We start from the raw sequence: 20472 nt of genomic DNA, 5'->3' as shown, positions 1-20472 counted from the left end.
GGTAGTTCCTTTTAAAGTACATATCTAGATAGTTTATATGGAGTGTTGCTATTATTAAAAAATGACGACATGGAGTTACCTGGTGGGAGCATGAGTTCGATTCTCCAGCAAGTCCCCAATCTATTCTCCAGTGACGTGGTTACAAATGATTGGGTAAACTCAATGATCGCACAGTCCCAGTGGGGCGAAGTGCTCAAAGAGAGATGGGCTGGAGATATGGCCACAACAGTGAAGTGGTAATTCTCCATCCCGCACTCCCCTTGAATGGGTCGGTAACCAGAGGACATTGATTTAAAATAATTGGAAAAATAACTAGAGGGCAAATGAGTAGAAATTTCTTCACACAGAGGGTTGTTAATATCTGGAACGCACTACCTGAAAGTGTGGTGGAATCCGATTCCATAGGAACTTTCAAAAGTCAATTGGACATGTACTTGAAGAGAACTGATTTGTAGGGTTATGGGAAAAAAGCTGGGTTGTGGAACTAAATTGGTCGCTCTTTCAAAGAGCCGGCACAGGCATGAAGGGCTGAATGGCCTCCTGTGCGGTAAGATTCCATGATTCTATTCTATGATTCTGATTGTAGCTCCCCATTGGAGTGTGGATCGGTGACTTTACCCTTATATTCTGTGTTGCCTGTATACTTGGCCCAGGGCAATGTGACTGTAACAGGTTCCTAGTGTGTGAGGCCCATTTGGTGGCAGTGTGAATGCTCTTGTGTTTGACGGGCTTCTCTGTGTCTGATGGGTGTCTGATTTAGGGAACACTATGGGGGGAATGTTATCAATGGGGGCACGTTGGGGCGGGACTGCTGGTTGTCGGGTTTCAGTCCCGCCCCCAACAACGTCCAGCCAACCCATGCTATTTTCTCTTGATTGACCTAGTTAAGCCCGCCCTGCGGGCTTAGCAGGCCAATTAAGGGAAAGCCGGTGGCAGAGAACGTCAGCATATGACGTTTCATCTGACACAAATCTTTGACCGATGAATTGTCATTGTTTGACAGCTTTGAGAAGCTGTCACACTGACAGTCTCTGTTCTTTGGTGAGTCCTTGTACTCAAGACTCACCAAACCTCTTTCCTGAGCAGAAATCAGATTGCTGTTGCATCGGAGAATGCAGCAGCCATTCTGTCATCTCTGCCCTGGAGATGAGGAGCCTCCAGAACCCCAATGGTTGAAGCCTGCAGGAAGAAACAAAGGTAAGGAAACTTTTTCTAACACGTTTCACTCACCTCCCATACTTACCTCTCCACACTTGCACCAATCACTCACCTCCACAGCGGACTTTTCGATCCCTCTCACCCCCGCAGGCTCGCTTCGCTGACCCTGGCGGGGTTTCCTGACGTCGGGAAGCCCGCACTTGTCTTGGTAAAATGGGGATAAGCCTCTTAACTGCCTGTTGACTACTTGGGAAGCTGGCACGGAGGCGGGTTCGGTACCCGCTCCCAATTTCTGCCATTTTCCCGGCAGACCCACCTCCCCAGGGCTGGCAAAATGGCCCCCGATGTGTGAGGGTTTACGTGCTTTAGCTGATATCCATGTGGTTAATAGCCTACTGGTATTTCATGTAATTGTCTCCTAGGATGAGACCGTCAGTGAGAAGAAGAGCATCCATTACTTGAAGCTGAGCGCCCCCTGGGATGTGCTGGTGTATTACGCAGAAGAGTTGTGTATGAGGGCTCCTCTGCAGGTCAGTAGGGGACTTTACATTCATATCACAAAAACACTTTCAATCACCAACATTTCACAGACACGTTTTATAAGAACACAATGGGATCTCGAAATGAGCCACACAGATCCGGAAGGCGGCAGCTTTCAGCTGAGGTCTAAGTTGAGTTTGCTGACCTTACAGTAGAGAGCAGTTTATGCAAGCTCATTAACAAGCATGCTAAAAACGGCAGATGGGGTGTTTAAATCCGTTAGTTTCTTTTATCTCTTTTCCCCCCTCATAAAATAAATGGTGCACAGGAAACTTTGGTTTATCCGGAGGTTAACTGTCCGGAATGCTCGAGCCACCGGCAAAAATCAGGAGCCGTTTCGTTAGGTTTTTTTTCTTTTCGTTGCTTTTTTTTCACCAGTCAGGCTCTGCAAGGTCTCGCTGAAGCTGTTGCTAAGCTACAGAGACGCTTGCAAGGTACGGCCGACTGTTTTGAAGCTGTTGCAGGGTTTGTTGCCAGATACGGAGCTCAAAATCTCCGTATGTTTCAACATTAGCGCTGGTTTGTCCGGCAGTTTTGATGGGACGGCAACAGCTCAGTCCCGTCAGTGCCAGATAGCACAAAGTTTCCTGTAGTTCCCAAACTGTCTGGTTACTCTCCGAGTCTGCGGCCTCTTTAGTCCACATCACTGCACATCTGTGCTTTCTGTGCTGGCTACCTCCGCCTTTTGTTTTGCAGTCATGCTCCTGTTTGGCCATTTCAGTTATCCAGCTGCTATGTTATGTTTGTTTTCTGTGCATCTTGGCTGAGCCACGAGCTCAGCGTTTTCCATTTAATCTACAGGCACAGCCCAATCCCTGCATGAATTCGTCTGAGGAAATCCTGAGGAAGCTCAGTATCCCGAACGTCCTGTCCGAGCATGTCCCCAACAGGCCAGTGGATTACTACACCTGTGCCTTCCGCAAATCCAAGCTGGACAAGTAAGTCATCGGGGGAATGCTCCTTTTTTTCGAGGGAATCACTGACACGTCATTCTCTCTGTGCACCATGGAACCTGTAATACAGCTGACTAGGGAAGCCAGAGGAGCGGCACACATGATGGATATTGGCAATGACCACCAGGAGGTGGAACTGATTTATTTACTTGCAGCAGAATCTGTAGTTGCTAAGACGGTTTCTCATCAGTCAAGGATTTGTCAGTATAGGTCTACTTTCAGTGTGTGTGCGCGATATAATTTGAGGGGAGCGGGTCCTTGGGATTGGTATTATGATGGGTTGATATGTTCCTCTTCATAGTGTACGTGTGCTCACCAAGTGGTAGTACAAAGAGCCGTAGAATTAACACTTGGACTAGAAACTTGCACTTGGAATGAATTGCCAATCTCAGCTGTGCAATCATGGAGAGAAACCAAGTGGAGCATTAACCCTTTTCTCCTCCAGCAAGAGGTTGAGTCAGTCCAGCCACCCTCATGTACTTCAGTGACTGGCTCCAGAGCAGCTTCTGCAGAGGTTTAGGAGTGGACTGTCTTGTGTTTGCCCTGGGGGTGAGGCCAGTTTTTGTGGGCCCTACCTCCAAGCAATTTATTACATAACAAAAACCAAAATTTTGATAGCTTTGAAAAAATGTTCATAAGAACATAAGAAATAGGAGCAGGAGTAGGCCGTTCGGCCCTTCGAGCCTGCTCTGCCATTCAGTGAGATCATGGCTGATCTTCTGCCTCAACTCCATTCACCGGCCCTATCGCCATATCCCTTGATGCCCTTACTCGTCAGAAATCTATCGACTTCTGTTTTGAATACCCAATGACTGAGCCTCCACAGCCCTCTGGGGTAGAGAATTCCAAAGATTCACCACCCTCTGTGTGAAGAAATTTCTTCTCATCTCTGTCCTGAATGGCCTACCCTTTATCCTGAGGCTGTGGCCCCTGGTTCTAGACTCCCCAGCTAAGGGAAACATTCTCTCAGCATCCATCCTATCAAGCCCTGTAATAATTGTGTATGCTTCAATGAGAGCCCCTCTCATTCTTCTGAATTCAAGAGAATACAGGCCTTGTTTACTCAATCTCTTCTCATACGACAGTCCCGCCATCCCAGGAATCAATCTCGTGAACCTTCGTTGCACTCCCTCTATGACAAGTATATCCTTCTTTAGGTAAGGAGACCAAAATTGTACACAGTACTCCAGGTGTGGTCTTACCAAGGCCCTATATAATTGGAGTAAGGCTTCTTTACTCCTGTACTCAAATCCTCTTGTAATGAAGGCCAACATACCATTTGCCTTCCTAATGGCTTGCTGCACCTGCACAGTCACTTTCAGTGACTCATGTACAAGGACACCCAGGTCCCTTTGAGCATCTGCATTCCCCAATCTTTCACCATTTAGGAAATACTCTGCCTTTCTGCTTTTTCTACCAAAGTGGATAACTTCACATTTATCCACATTATAATCCATCTGCCATGTTCTCGCCCACTCACTGAGCCTGTCGAGATCCCCTTGAAGCCTCTTCACATCCTCTTCGCAACTGACACTGCCACCTAGCTTTGTATCATCAGCAAATTTGGAAATGTTACATTTAATCCCCTCATCCAAATCATTGATATAGATTGTGAATAGCTGGGGCCCAAGCACCGATTCTTGCGGTACCCCAGTAGTCACAGCCTGCCATCTTGAAAAAGACCCGTTTATCCCTACCCTTTGTTTTCTGTCTGTTAACCAATTCTCAATCCATGCTAGTATATTACCCCCAATTCCATGTGCCCTAACTTTGTTCACCAACCTCTTGTGTGGGACCTTCTCGAAGGCCTTCTGAAAATCCAGATACACCACATCTACCAGTTCCCCTTTGTCTACTCCACTAGTTACATCCTCAAAGAACTCCAATAGGTTTGTTAAACAGGATTTCCCTTTCATAAATCCATGTTGACTCTGCCCAATCTTACTATTAGTTTCTTACTATTAGTTTCTAAGTGCCCAATTATTGCATCCTTTATAATAGATTCCAGCATTTTCCCAACTACTGGTGTGAGGCTAACAGGTCTGTAGTTCCCCGTTTTCTCTCTCCCTCCTTTCTTAAATAGCGGGGTTACATTTGCTATCCCCCAATCTGCAGGAACCATTCCAGAATCTATAGAATTTTGGAAGATGACAACCAATGCGTCCACTATTCCAATGGCCACCTCTTTCAAAACCCTAGGATGTAGGTCATCCGGCCCTTGGGATTTGTCGACTTTTAGTCCCATTAATTTTGCTAGTTCCTCATTGACAACTGCACACCGTAGTGTATAAATCCAGCTGCCAAGAATGTGAGTCAGAATGAGGTCGAGGTGGTTGTCCCCGAGGTGTGTGTGAGAGAAATAGAGAAGTAGGACTGACACTATGGGATGGTGGAAGTTTGGAGGCCACACAGGCTGGGGAGGAAGAGCCAGGGAATTGCCTCTGATCTCTTTGGGTGCTACAGCTTTGAGGCCCTTTAGTCTGTTCTCCACTGTGTTTTACGAAGGGTACTGGTTAAAGATTGCAACCGGACAGCAGCTCTCAGCCAATGACTTGGCTTGTGCACACGGGCTGCACCTCAATTCTGCTTTCCCCAATGTCTCCACAAGTTGGAGCCTATGAAGTAGAGAGTGTCATGAAAACCAATTTGAATTGGTGGTTTCCTGATGTGACGATGTCAGTGTCGTGTACACAGTGTTCCTGTTGAGACTTTGATAATAGATAACACTTCAGTTAAAGACATAATTACGTTTCTTTTTATTGTTATAGGTTTTTGGGAAGCAATAACCACGAGGCGTACTTTACTAACACACAGCGGCACCGGATTGTAAGTCTTGTTTTGAAATATGTGAATGTGAATGTGCAATGTTAGCCCCAATAATCTAACAGATGGACACCACCTTCTCACTATATCCCTGAATCCTTTTCTGTCTAGAAATGCATCAGTTGTCTCATGAACCCATTTATATTCATCTTCCCTGGGAACTTATTTATTTGAATTCTTTGCCTGGTGCACCTTTGTCAGACCCTTCATTGAGGCCACCTCAAAATGTCCTCTTCTCCCGTGCTGAAATAGGATAGCGACGAGCCGAGCTTCTTCAGTGGCTGCTAAGTTTTTTTGGTAAAAATAAATTTAAAAATCATTGTTGTGGAGCCAGGAGGAGCAGGAACGGTCCCCCGATTCTACAGTACTCTCAGCCTCCTCCTCCATTGCCGCTCTGCATCTCCCCCCCACCCCATACCTTCAGACCACTGCCACTGTGGCAAATGGCCAAATAGTAATTTTCTTAAAGTGCGTGAGCTGCGGAGGTACGGCAAATGCCGGCAGCTCTCAGAAATAATATGAATGAAGCCAGCGGCCCAATTTCAGGCCGGCCTCTGGCCTCCTGGTTGGGGGGCAGGCTCCATGTGCAGCACCCATTTCAGGCCCCAGAATGGGCCTAAAGGAATTTTCACCTCACAATGGCATAAAATCTCTTTCCTCTTTATAGCCACTGACTGAACTTCTATGTACTTCCAGCATTTCTGTTTTTATTCCCAACTTCCTTCACATCTCCCTATAACTTAAATTCCGGTTAACTAGAATTGCCTTTGTTACTTTCTTCTGTACCCTCTTAAGGCCATAACAGTATGTGGAGTCTGACAATCTGCAATGTGCCGAAGGGAAGTTGAGTTGTGTAGTAAGTTGCCAGGGGCGTTGAAGTGGACAGCATGAATGGGTTCAAGAGATATGCTTGTGGACAGGAAAAGAACTGAGGGATGGTGAGAAAGTGGGTAGGTGGGGTTGATCTATTGAAAAAGGATGAACCCACGGGCCACCTTCTGTTCCTAAGAACTCTTGTGCTGTTGCATTTTTGAAACTACAGTATTTCTGTCTGAAATTCATTTTAGCTCGAGACAGAATAATTGAGGGTAAGTAGGTGTGACAGCGCAGAGGTCAGACAATGAGAGGGATGTGCAATGCATTAGTGAGTTGGTTGGAGGAGGTGGTAAAGGTGAGTGAGTGAGGGATTGAGGGGTTTAGTGTGCAGTTAAGGGTGGATGTGGCATATGAATGGAACAGTGAGGTGATGTGAAAGGGAATGGTCAGGTGCTGAGCAGTTGGGTACTGAGAGTATGGGCTGCAGGTGTTGGGTGGTGTTGGGTGGGTGTGGTGAGTATGAGTCCTGAATGGTTGGGCTTGGGTGGTAGTCCTGGGTAGGATGTTTTTTGGAGGTGTTGAATGGGGTATTGGATAGGGTGGAGTTGTTTAGGGTTGTTGGGTGGAGTGTTAGGAAGGGAAATAATGTGGCTGTGGACATTTGGTAGAATATTTGCGAGGGTTGCATTGAGATGTCAGAGGGGCATGGGGTAGGGGTGCTGTTCTGGGGTAAGATGCGAACGTAGGTTTTGTGAGTCACTGGATCTTTCTGGGTTTCAGGTGTATGAAATTCTAGCCAAAACAGTATACGGAAAAAGGAAAAGAGCAGAAATTGGGATTGATCGCTTGCTAAATGAAAGAATCTTTGCTTCTGCCTTCCCGCTCCATGAGGTAAGAGGCACTGGGATAACGGAAATCTATATTTCAAATATATTTTGAGTGACAAAATGGGGACTATGTGTCAGTCCCCCAGCGAGTGGCTGCCCGTCAACTGCAGGCTGGATCGAAGTCTGGTCATTTCTTCCACAGCTAGTTCTTGCTCTCTCTCTGTCGCTTTCTGTACTGATAGCCTCTGTATGATCTCTCTCAATACTCATGCTCTCTTTTTGTACTGACATCTGTTGGTGTATCTTGTGCTGTCTGTAGGGCCCATATGAGTTGCCAGAGTATGAAGTACCTCCAGAAGATCTGAATCCAAGACAATGTCTGTTTAAGTACTGGGCTCGTTGGTCCAATTGGTGTAAATATCAACCACTTGATCATATCCGAGAGTACTTTGGAGAAAAGATTGCCATTTACTTTGCTTGGCTGGGTGAGTTCCTTGTTCTCTGGTTCCTTGTGTAAGGAATGACTAAGAAACAGTCAAGAGTTATACAGCTATAACAATGGGTCCAATACTGCTTCTCCTCTGTGTTCTTATCTGGGCCAGGCCTATGCTGGATGCAATTGCAACAATAAATGTAATCAGGCCTGGTTCAGCAGGCTTCACTTTATATAATAGAGTTAAGCAAGGTAATTTGAATCAAGGTAATATTTCTGAAACCATACACTACAAACACAACAAACTCCTGCCAGGTATTGCTACTTTGTTATGGAAGCTAAGCATTATCGAACCTGTCATCAATGCGCATTTTCATAGATCTGCATCATTCAGTTAATATTTGCATCAACTGCAGAGAGAGAGAGGTTGAAAATTAAGAAGGTAAAATTAAGAAGGGAAGGCAGATAGAACCTTTTCACCCAAGGGGGAGGCCATTGAAGTGGCCGGGAGACGATTAGATGTATTTTTGGAGAGAAGGGATTGAGGGAGAAGGAATTGACGGATATGGTGAGTAGAGATTGGGAGATTTGGTAAGAAAGGATTGAGGGATAAGGCCTGAGTCTGCCTTGTGTTTCTTGTATCCCAGAGACCACATGGATCATTTTAGTCACTGGAGTCTCTGTAGTCTTTGTGACTTTTCTTTCTCCCGAAAGCATTGGCAGAATTCATATGTTGAAATTGTGGGGCAGACGGCGCACCATTGGTAACTGGACAGATTTCCTCTGGTTGTATTGACCACCAGCACCTGGCCATGTTATGACACAAAATAATCCAACTGATGATCGGAGCACTTGGGAAGTTTGCCACATTTTAAAATGTACATGAAACCTTTTACCTCTTTCTCTGCAGGTTTTTACACCGCTTGGCTTCTCCCTGCCGCTCTAGTTGGGACGTTTGTTTTCATCTCTGGACTGATGTCAATGAATACGAACAAGCCAGCGTAAGTCACTGAGCTGCAGGAGCTACACAACTACCAAACTCTATGTAGTTACCAGACAAAACAGCCTCCCATTTACTGGAAAGAACAACTTTCACAAGCTGATGTTATATCAACCCTGATATAACATAACGTATAACATGCTAGGGCTCTGGCCTATGGATGCCTTGAATTAAACCAAGATATCCCAGGTATCACTATTCTGATAGAACACCTGGGTATTTTGGGTGTGTTCATAGTACATGAAGTGTGAAGGAACATGTAGGACCCCTTAAGTTTATGAGAGGTGAGATAGTTAGAAGGCTGTCAGGCCGGGAGAATTTTTTAATAACTTTTTTCACAATCATTTCTATGGCATAACATTTCAGTACTTTTTGTACTCTGATACGTACTTTGGGGATCCATGTGATTTCATGAGAGTGATGATTAATGAATAGCAGCAGATAAAACACTGACGTAAAAACATCTGAGATACTAATGGAAATGAGAAGTAGAGATGGTGGAGAGACGTAAATGTGGTGGAGCTTATCAGACAGAGATTTAATTTGAAAGCAGCAGAAGATAGCAAATGTGACACAAACTCTTAAGAAGGTCAAAAGCAAGGCTCTATAACTTACAACTTAGCATCTTTAATTAGATAAATATTAGAGTTGATTCTGATGGAAGAGCCTTTTAAAAAAAATTTGTTTATGGGATGTGGGCGTCGCTGGCAAGGCCACCATTTATTGCCCATCCCTAATTGCCCTTGAGAAGGTGGTGGTTTGCTGCCGCCTTGAACTGCTGCAGTCCGTGAGGTGAAGGTACTCCCACAGTGCTGTTAGGGAGGGAGTTTCAGGATTTTGACCTAGCGACAATATACTTCCAAGTCAAGATGGTGTGTGACTTGGAGGGGAACTTGGAGGTGGTGGTGTTCCCATGCGCCTGCTGCCCTTGTCCTTCTATGTGGAAGAGGTTGCACGTTTGGGAGGTGCTGCCGAAGAAGCCCTGGTACACACTGTAGCCATGGTACACCGGTGGTGGAGGGAGTGAATGTTTAAGGTGGTGGATGAGGCGCTAATCAAGCGGGCTGCTTTGTCCTGGGTGGTGTCGAGCTTCTTGAGTGTTGTTGGAGCTGCACTCATCCAGGCAAGTGGAGTGTATTCCATCACACTTCTTACTTGTGCCTTGTAGATGGTGGAAAGGCTTTGGGGAGTCAGGAGGTAAGACACTTGCCACAGAATACCCAGCCTCTGACCTGCTTTTGTTACTACATTATTTATGTGGCTGGTCCAGTTAAGTTTCTGGTCAATGGTGACCCCCAGGATGTTGATGGTGGGGGATTCGGCAATGGTGATGCCATTGAATGTCAAGGGGAGGTGGTTAGACTCTCGCTTGTTGGAGATAGTCATTGCCTGGCACCTCTGTGGCGTGAATGTTACCTGCCACTTATCAGCCCAAGCCTAAACATTGTCCAGGTCTTGTTGCAGCGGGCATGGACTGCTTCATTATCTGAGGAGTTGTGAATGGCACTAAACACTGTGCAGTCATCAGCGAACATCCCCATTTCTGACCTTATGTCGGAGGGAAGGTCATTGATGAAGCAGCTGAAGATGGTTGGGCCTAGGACACTGTCCTGAGGAACTCCTACAGCAATGTCCTGGGGCTGTGATGATTTACCTTCAACCACCACAACCATCTTCCTTTGTGCTAGGTATGACTCCAGCCAGTGGAGAGATTTCCCCCCCCGATTCCCGTTGACTTCAGTTTTACTCGGGCTCCTTGATGCCACACTCGGTCAAATGCTGCCTTGATGTCTAGGGCAGTCACTCTCACCTCACCTCTGGAATTCAGCTCTTTTGTCCATGTTTGGACCAAGGCTGTAATGAGGTCGGTAGCCACGTGGTCATAAGAACATACGAAGTAAGAGCAGGAGTTGGCCATACGGCCCCTCGAGCCTGCTCCGCCATTTAATAAGATCATGGCTGATCATCGACCTCAGCTCCACTTTCCCGCCCGATCTCCATATCTCTCACCATGGTTTTGGTGGAACCTAAACTGGGCATCAGTGTGCAGGTTATTGGTGAGTAAGTGCTGCTTGATAGCACTGTCGATGACACCTTTCATCACTTTGCTGATGATTGAGAGTAGACTGATGGGGCGGTAATTGGCCGGATTGGATTTGTCCTGCTTTTTCTGGGCAGGACATACCTGGGCAGTTTTCCACATTGTCGGATAGATGCCAGTGTTGTAGCTGTACTGGAACAGCTTGGCTAGAGGCACGGCTAGTTCTGGAGTACAAGTCTTCAGCACGATAGCTGGGATGTTGTCGGGGCCCATAGCCTTTGCTGTATCCAGTGCGCTCAGCTGTTTCTTGATATCGCGTGGAGTGAATTGAATTGGCTGAAGACTGGCTTCTGTGATGTTGGGGACCTCAGGAATAGGCCGATATGGATCATCCACTCTGCACTTCTGGCTGAAGATGGTTGCAAATGCTTCAGCCTTGTCTTTTGCATTCATGTGCTGAGCTCCACCATCATTGAGAATGGGGATATTCATGGAGTCTCCTCCTCCCGTTAGTTGTTTAATGGTCCACCATCATTCGCGACTGGATGTGGCAGGACTGCAGAGCTTTGATCTGATCCATTGATTGTGGGATCGTTTAGCCCGCTGGTTAGCATGCATGTAGTCCTGTGTTGCAGCTTCCCCAGGTTGGCACCTCATTTTTAGGTATGCCTGGTGCTGCTCCTGGCATGCTCTTCTGCACTCCTTATTGAACCAGGGTTGGTCCCCTGGCTTGATGGTAATAGTAGAGTGAAGGATATGCCAGGCCATGAGGTTGCAGATTGTGGTGGAATACAATTCTGCTGCTGCTGATGGCCCACAACGCCTCCTGGATGCCCAGTTTTGAGCTGCTAGATCTGTTCTGAATCTATCCCATTTAGCACGATAGAGGGTGTCCTCAGTGTGTGACTGTGCGGTCGTCACTGCTACCAATACTGTCATGGACCAATGTATCTGCGACAGGTGCTACCGAGCCAGTCTTGGTGATGGACATTGAAGACCCAGTGTACATTCTGTGCCTTTGCTACTCTCCGTGCTTCTTCTAAGTGGTGTTCAACATGGAGGAGTACTGATTCATCAGCTGAGGGAGGGCAGTAGTTGGTAATCAGCAGGAGGTTTCCTTGCCCATGCTAGACCTGAAGCCATGAGACTTCATGGGGTCTGGAGTCAATCTTGAGGACTCCCAGGGCCACTCCTTCCCAACTGTATACCACTGTGCCGCCAACCCTGGTGGGTCTGTCCTGCCGGTGGGACAGGACATACCCAGGGATGGTGATGGAGAAGTTTGGGACATTGGCTGATAGATATGATTCAGTGAGTATGACTATGCCAGGCTGTTGACTAGTCTGTGGGACGGCTCTCCCAATTTTGGCACAAGTCCCCAGATGTTGGTGAGGAGGAATTTGCAGGGTCGACTGGGCTGGGTGTGCCGTTGTCATGTCTGTAGCCATTGCCGAGGTTGATGCCGGGTGGTCCGTCCGGTTTCATTCTTATTATTTTGTTTTGTGGCGGTTAGTTATGTGGTAAACCACTGTTCTACCTGCCTGTGTGGGTGTTTGTATTCCACTGTGTACATGTCTGTACATGCCTCGGCTGACTCCTCCCACGAGTCCAGTTATAAAGGTGACTGCTCCATAGTCCCTCTGTATTCTGGACTGGTCGACCACTCGAGGCACACCTTCATTCTCTTGTTAATAAAAGCCTGTTAGTTACTCGCTTAACCTCAGTCTTTTGAGTAATTGATAGCGCATCAATTTTATTAACAAGATTTTTTATAATGGAGAAGATCCTCACACCAGCATGCCTGGACTTAGACCATCGGGAGGCGGACGCATCCACCAAGTTTGCTCACTGGCTTAGGTGCTTTGAAAGATTCCTGATCGCCTCCGCTGCAACGGTCAAATCGGATGAGGACAAACTGGATGTCCTGACTTCCAAAGTGAACCACCGAGCGTACTCGGTCATCCAGGACGCGACCTCGTACACGGCTGCTCTCAAGCTCCTCAAGGACCAGTACACGCGCCCAGTGAACGAGGTGTACGCCAGGCACCTCCTGGGGAGTCGACCGAGGAATACCTTCAGGCACTGTCTGTGCTTGGCCGGGCCTGTGGTTGTAAGGATGTAAAGGCCGCCGTGTACACACAGGAACTTATCCGGGACGCTTTTGTAGCGGGCCACAGGTCCAATTACACCCGACAGCGACTGTTGGAGCAGAGTGACCTCGACCTCAACAAGGCCTCTGAACTCGCACTATCATTGGACACAGCCTACCGGGGCTTGGATGCCTACTCCTCTGCACCGTGGACGCCGCGGGGAACGACAGCCTGGGACACGGTAGGACCGTCTCATAGCGCCGTGCCACCCCAGCCACATCCCAGCAACGGCCCAACTACCGCAGCAGTGTCCCAAGGCCAGAAATGCTACTTCTGTGGCCAGGCCAAACACCCCAGAGCGCGCTGCCCGGCGAAAAATGCGATCTGCTCGGGCTGCGGGAAGAAGGGACACTACGCCAGCGTCTGCAGGGCCAAAGCCACCCCGAACCCTAGCAGTGCCGCGTGTGGGCCGTGCGGCCACCATCTTGGGCCTCCCCAGCCATGTGCGAACCACCGGAACAGCAGCCACTTTGGACACCTCCAGCCACATGGGGATCATGGACGCCGCCATCTTGGACGCCAGCCGGGACGCAGCAGGCCCCCAACACCGCCTCATCTGATACCCGCAGCGACACACCGACCCCTACGCTGGCCTCCGTTACGCTGGACCAAGCGAGACCGCACCAACTGGCCCAGTCCACAATGGACATTAAGGTAAATGGTCACGAAACAACCTGCCTTTTTGACTCTGGGAGCACGGAGAGCTTCATCCACCCCGACACGGTGCGGCGTTGCTCTCTCCCAGTCCTGCCTGCGCACCAGCGGATTTCTATGGCCTCCGAGTCCCAGTCGGCGGACATTGGCGGCTACTGCGTGGTGACACTCTTAGTAGACGGGACTGTGTACGATAATTTTAAACTTCTGGTCCTGCCCCACCTCTGCGCTGCCGTTCTACTGGGGTTAGATTTTCAGTGCCACCTTAAAAGTGTTACGATGGCGTACGGTGGACCCCTCCCCCCACTCACAGTCCGCAGCCAGCAGCTTCCAAATTGCCCGCCGCGCACCAGGTGAAACCTCTCCACACTCAGAGTCACCCCCCCCCTCCCCACTGTTCGCTAACCTCACCCCCGACTGTAAGCCCATCGCCACAAAGAGCAGGCGATACAGTGCCGGGGACAGGGTTTTCATTAAAACCGAAGTGGAGCGGCTCCTGAAGGAGGGGATTATTGAGGGCAGCACCAGCCCCTGGTGAGCCCAGGTTGTGGTCGTTAAGACCAGCGAGAAGCAGCGCCTGGTCATCGACTACAGCCAGACAATAAATCGCTACACCCTGCTGGACGCTTACCCACTCCCCCGCATAGCTGATATGGTCAACCAGATCGCGCAGTACCGCGTCTTCTCGACCATTGACCTGAAATCAGCATACCACCAGCTCCCTATCCGCCCTGAGGACCGCCAGTATACTGCCTTTGAGGCAAACGGCCGCCTCTATCACTTCCTTAGGGTTCCCTTTGGCGTCACCAACGGGGTCTCCGTCTTCCAAAGGGAGATGGACCGGATGGTCGATCAAAATGCGTTGCAGGCCACTTTCCCATATCTGGACAATGTGACCATCTGCGGCCATGACTTGCAGGACCATGACGCAAACCTCGAAAAATTCCTCTGCACCGCCCAACTCCTGAACCTGACGTATAACAAGGAGAAGTGCATATTCCGCACAAGCCGCCTCGCCATCCTTGGCTGTGTTGTGGAACACGGAGTCATCGGTCCCGACCCCGACCGGATGTGTCCCCTTATGGAACCCCCACTGCCTCAAGGCCCTGAAGAGGTGCCTAGGGTTTTTCTCCTATTACGCCCAGTGGGTCCCCTACTATGCGGACAAGGCCCGTCCGCTGATCAAGTCCACCTCTTTTCCCTTGACGGCAGAGGCCCGCTTAGCCTTCCACCGTATCAAGGAAGACATTGCCAAAGCCACCATGCACGCAGTGGACGAATCCATCCCCTTCCAGGTGGAAAGCGACGCGTCCGACTTTGCCCTGGCCGCTACCCTTAATCAGGCGGGGAGACCCGTGGCCTTCTTTTCACGAACCCTCCAGGGCCCGGAGACCAGACACTCCGCTGTTGAGAAGGAGGCCCAGGCTATTGTGGAGGCTGTGCGTCATTGGAGGCACTACCTGGCCGGAAAACGACTTACCCTGCTCACTGACCAGCGTTCAGTTGCTTTTATGTTTAACAACAAGCAGAGGGGCAAAATCAAAAACGACAAGATCTTGAGGTGGAGAATCGAACTTTCCACCTACAATTACGAGATCTTGTACCGGCCCAGGAAGCTCAATGAACCCCCGGATGCTCTATCGCGTGGCACCTGCGCCAGCGCGCAGATCGATAGACTGCGGGCCCTCCACAATGACCTCTGCCACCCGGGGGTCACCAGGTTCTTCCACTTCATCAAGGCCCGCAACCTGCCTTACTCCATTGAGGAGGTCAGGACCATGACCAGGAACTGCCAAGCCTGCGCTGAGTGCAAACCGCACTTTTATAGACCAGACAGGGCTCACCTGATAAAAGCCACTCGCCCCTTCGAGCGCCTGAGCGTTGATTTTAAAGGGCCTCTCCCCTCCTCCGACCGCAATGTGTACTTCCTCAACATTATTGATGAGTACTCCCGTTTCCCGTTCGCCATCCCCTGCCCGGACATGACCAGTGCCACGGTCATTAAATGTCTGAACGACCTCTTCACCCTGTTCGGTTTCCCCAGCTATATCCATAGCGACCGGGGCTCATCGTTTATGAGCGACGAACTCCGCCAGTACCTGCTCGCTAGGGGTATTGCCACAAGCAGGACCACCAGTTACAACCCCCGGGGGAACGGACAGGTGGAAAGAGAGAATGCGACAGTTTGGAAGGCCGCCCTCCTAGCCTTAAAGTCTAGGGGCCTTCCGACCTCCCGCTGGCAGGATGTGCTCCCCGATGCGCTCCACTCTATTCGGTCACTGCTCTGCACTGCCACTAACGCCACCCCTCATGAGAAAATGTTTGTCTTCCCAAGGAAGTCCACATCGGGGACATCGCTACCGCCATGACTGACGTCCCCAGGGCCGGTCCTACTGAGAAGACACGTGAGGACCCATAAAACGGACCCCCTGGTCGAGAGGGTTGACCTCCTCCACGCCAACCCCCAGTATGCTTACATTGCGTACCCGGACGGGCGGGAGGACACAGTCTCCATACGAGACCTCGCACCCTCGGGGGCCCCAGTAACCCACTACCCACTACCACCCCCCCCCCCCCCACGATCCAATATCCAACCCCAGCAGACGGCACGCCTGGGCCCCGCGACCCGCTCGACACCCACGAGGACTACACACCAGTGCCCCAGCCTACGCGGGACTCGACGCCGGAAGCTTCACTACCCCTGCCGTCGCCACGTTGATCACAGCGGCAGACAAGACCTCCGGAGAGACTCCAATACACAAACTTTTAATACACTTCACCCCGCCGGACTCATTTTTAAACAAGGGGTGAATGTGGTAAACCACTGTTATACCTGCCTGTGTAGGTGTTTGTATTCCACTGTGTACATGTCTGTACATGCCTCGGCTGACTCCTCCCACGAGTCCAGTTATAAAGGTGACTGCTCCATAGTCCCTCTGTATTCTGGACTGGTCGACCACTCGAGGCACACCTTCATTCTCTTGTTAATAAAAGCCTGTTAGTTACTCGCTTAACCTCAGTCTTTTGAGTAATTGATAGCGCATCAAGTTACAACTGAGTGACTTGCTAGGCCATTTCAGAGGGCAGTTAAGAGTCAACCACATTGCTGTGGGTCTGGAGTCACATATAGGCCAGACCAGGTAAGGACGGCAGATTTCCTTCCCTAAAGGACATTAGTGAACCAGATGGGTTTTTACGACAATCCGATAGTTTCATGGTTACTAGCTTTTTATTCCAGATTTATTTAATTAATTGAATTTAAATTCCCCAGCTGCCGTGGTGGGATTTGAATTCACGTCTCCTGCATCCTTAGTTCAGGCCTCTGGATTACTAGCCCAGTGACATTACCACTATGCAACCGTTCCCAATAAAAGAAATTTAGTGAGAATAAAGGCACCATAAGAAATTTATTTTATATAGTTTGAATATGTGACTTGAGTCGATGAATGATGGTAGTGTGGTGGAATTTGTATATTAATGTTTTCAGAAAGCTTTTGATAAAATTCCTCTAGACTTGAAATGCGCTCTTATAGAATTGAGGAGGATGTAGTGAATTGTGTTATTAGATGTTGTAATTTTTTTAATTAATTAACTAATTAATAAAAAGCTTAAAGGAGCAGATGAATGCAAACCGCATTTAGAATCACAGAATCACAGAAACCCCACAGTGCAGATAGAGGCCATTTCGGCCCATCGAGCCTGCACCAACACATATCCCACCCTATCCCTGTAGCCCCACATATTTAATCCCCCTAACACTAAGGGTCAATTTATCATAGCCAATCAACCTAACCCGCACATCTTTGGACTGTGGGAGGAAACCGGAGCACCCGGAGGAAACCCACGCAAACACAGGGAGAATGTGCAAACTCCACACAGACAGTCACCCGAGGCTGGATTCGAACCCGGGTCCCTGGCGCTGTGAGGCAACAGTGCTAACCACAGCTCAGCCATGATCTCATTGGTTGGCGAACAGGTTTACTGTTGGGAAATGGAAAGCAGCACATATTGGCTTGCAAAATTAGCAAATATGGTAACACCAGAAAGGTTATATAATTAAGTATAGAGTATCGGAGACAAGATTCAGGTGTGCTGGATTACCAGACATGGAAAACTTTGGGACAACATCGGGCAAATAGAATAAGAATGTAAGAAAGCTGTGCCTGGTAACTCAGTGGACAAGTGCACTGCCCAGAATGGAACTGAGTCAAACAGACCAGGAAAGGCTCCAGGATCCGATCCCCAGTTTGTGCTGAGTTAGCTGACCTCATTAAGGGCAGAAAAATGCGGATGCTACAATTGTCCTCAATGGTCCTGGGCCCGGGAGGTGAATACCAGGCCCGGTTCCTGCTCCTGATCACTAGCTGGCAATCCCAGTTGGAAAGTGTGTGCATGTGTGCGTAATACATATCGGGTGAGGTTGGGTTTGGATGTGGCTGAATGTCCACCATGGTCAAGTTAACCCACTCTCACTATTTAATCTTGCACATGGCAGATTGGCCATTTGAGTGAGGTACCCAAGGGTGGCTGCTGTGAAACTGTACCCCAGAATGATTCATTGTCTTCGGGAAAGGTTGAAAGAAATCTTGGGAGGAGCAATTAATGTGGGGGAAGAGAGAAGGCATTCAGCCCATGTAACCAATTACCAACCCTGTTGATTAAAACCTGTGCAGAAGATACGTGTAGTGTGACAGAGAGACTGTGCACACAGACCTGTACATTGACTATGTGTTTTACTTCTTGCAGAGAAGAGATTTGTAATATCAGCAACCAGTACCTCATGTGTCCTCTCTGTGACACCTGTGACACCTGGAATATTTCGGAGATCTGTTCCATGGCTGAAGTAAGTCTTTTAAAACTGTGGTTATTATTTGCGTGTATGTGTTTATTTAATTGGTGCCTGTGGTTGTGTAGCTACTTGCTTTTGTGTCTACATTAGGTCAACTGTATTTAGAGTCCTTTGGTTCCAGCATTCTTTAATATCTTATTGCTGGTGTGGGTCCCACAGCTTTTTACATCTGTGTCCATGGAGTATCCATGCTGTAGTGATATCACAAATTGCTGCCTGAGGACAGTCTGGTGATGAATAAATGGCCCACATAAGAACAGGAGTAGGCCGTTTAGCCCCTCGAGCCTGTTCGCCAACCAATGAGATCATGGCTGAGCTGTGACCTAAATCCATCTAGGTCCCACAGGACTGCCCTATCTGTGTAACTACAGATTCTCTCTCTCAACAGGAGTGGACTCACCATTGCTACATGGAAGTGCTGGCTGTTGCCTGCCACTGGAGTTCTCTCTCACTTCATACTAAGGAGGAGAGAGGACAGAAAAAGCGAACATGAAGGAAGTTTGTCACTCACTCATTACCACCCCTTTGTTTCACCAATGCAGATTGTGAACCCATTAAACACTGACAGGTCTTCAAACCCTTTAGGTGACTTGAGCACATAAAGCTAGGCTGACACTCCAGTGCAGTGGTGAGGGAGTGCTGTACTGTCGGAGGTGCCGTCTTTCGGATGAGACGTTAAACCGAGGCCCTGTCTGCTCTCTCAGTTGGACGTAAAAGATCCCATGGCACTATTTCGAAGAAGAGCAGGGGAGTTGTCCCTGGTGTCCTGGCCAATATTTATCCCTCAACCAACATAACAAAAAAACAGATTATCTGGTCATTATCACCTTGCTGTTTGTGGGAGCTTGCTGTGCGCAAATTGGCTGCCACGTTTCCCACATTACAACAGTGACTCCACTTCAAATATACTTCATTGGCTGTAAAGCACTTTGAGACGTCTGGTAGTTGTGAAAGGCGCTATATAATGTAAGTTTTTCTTTACATAGAAATTACTGCACAGAAAACGGGCCATTCGGCCCAACTGGTCTATGCCAGTGTTTATGCTCCACACAAGCCTCCTCCCACCCTGCTTCATCACACCCTAGCAACATAACCTTCTATTCCTTTCTCCCTCATGTGTTTATCTAGCTTCCCCTTAAATGCATCTGTGTTACTCGCCGCAATTACTCCCTGTGATAACAAGTTCAGCATTCTAACCTGATTCTGGGTAAAGAAGTTTCTCCTGAATTTCTTATTGACTTCATTAATAATTATCTTATCTTTATAACCCCTAGTTTTGGACACCCCCTATCCAGCCCCTTCATAATTTTAAAGCCCTCTATCAGGTCACCCCTCAGCCTTCTCTTTTCTAGAGAAAAGAACCCCAGCCTGTTCAGCCTTTCCTGATAGTTCTGACCTCTATTAATTAATAGAACATAATTCAATAATGACCGCAAGATCCATTTCTTAAAGATTTGCATTCCTAATGGGAAACCCCACAGCTCTGACTTGTCTGTTGTTGTCTCATTACCTCTGTGCTCTGCAGCTGGGTTACCTCTTTGACCATCCTGGCACAGTCTTCTTCAGCATCTTCATGTCTTTCTGGGCAGTAACCTTCCTGGAGTATTGGAAGCGTAAGAATGCCACTCTGGCACATCACTGGGACTGCATAAACTTTGAGGAGGAGGAGGTGAGACTAAAAATTACATATGATTCATCCTGTAAGTCCAGACCAGACCTGTTGTTTACATCAAGATCCTTGAAAGCTTAATTCTCCCTTTAAAGGCAAATCACATTCAACATTTCCACTGATAGTAAAATCTCAGATAATTTTTCATATCTTCTGAAATGATATGGAGCTGACACGAAAGCAATCCCAGTGGAAGGACGGTGCTCGAGGCTTGTGGATAGTGGTTTGGGTAGCCATCATGTCTCCGGGCACTGTTACAGTCTCATTCTAAATAAAATCAAAAACATTGTGTAAAATCATAATAAGCAGAAGGAGTGGACAGTGATATTGTGTTAATGAAATAGTTGATTCTCTGAGCAGCTATAGACAACTGATGTACTCTGGGGCAACGCACTGACACACATCTATGCTGAGCATTACATCCTGGAGATACTGACCCAACCAACCTCTGCAAGTATAATCATGAGCCCCAGATACTCAGGGCATTTCTAGCCCATCTGAATAGAAGGTGCTGAATGATATCAAGAAGGCAATGGGGACAAAATGGCATAATTTCAGA

At 48.3% G+C, this 20472-nt stretch overlaps 1 protein-coding gene across 2 annotated transcripts in view; it reads left to right on the top strand.

Moving 5' to 3' along the window:
• The window catches only part of ano11 (anoctamin 11), a 63483-nt gene that overhangs the window by 10380 nt on the left and 32631 nt on the right, over positions 1-20472 (top strand). For both annotated transcript variants that reach the window (XM_085967023.1, XM_085967022.1), the window contains exons 4-11: positions 1581-1688; positions 2500-2636; positions 5420-5477; positions 7071-7181; positions 7437-7602; positions 8461-8551; positions 18142-18238; positions 19770-19913. In XM_085967023.1, the coding sequence (XP_085823149.1) occupies positions 1581-1688; positions 2500-2636; positions 5420-5477; positions 7071-7181; positions 7437-7602; positions 8461-8551; positions 18142-18238; positions 19770-19913 (912 nt within the window). The remainder of the gene's footprint in view (positions 1-1580; positions 1689-2499; positions 2637-5419; positions 5478-7070; positions 7182-7436; positions 7603-8460; positions 8552-18141; positions 18239-19769; positions 19914-20472) is intronic.

The sequence above is a fragment of the Somniosus microcephalus genome, chromosome 25, assembly GCF_052327205.1.
Source record: "Somniosus microcephalus isolate GS21.2 chromosome 25, FLI_Smic_1.0, whole genome shotgun sequence".
NCBI classification, from domain to species: domain Eukaryota; kingdom Metazoa; phylum Chordata; class Chondrichthyes; order Squaliformes; family Somniosidae; genus Somniosus; species Somniosus microcephalus.
Note: the sequence above shows the minus strand (reverse complement) of the source record. Positions and strands in the feature narration are given on the sequence as shown.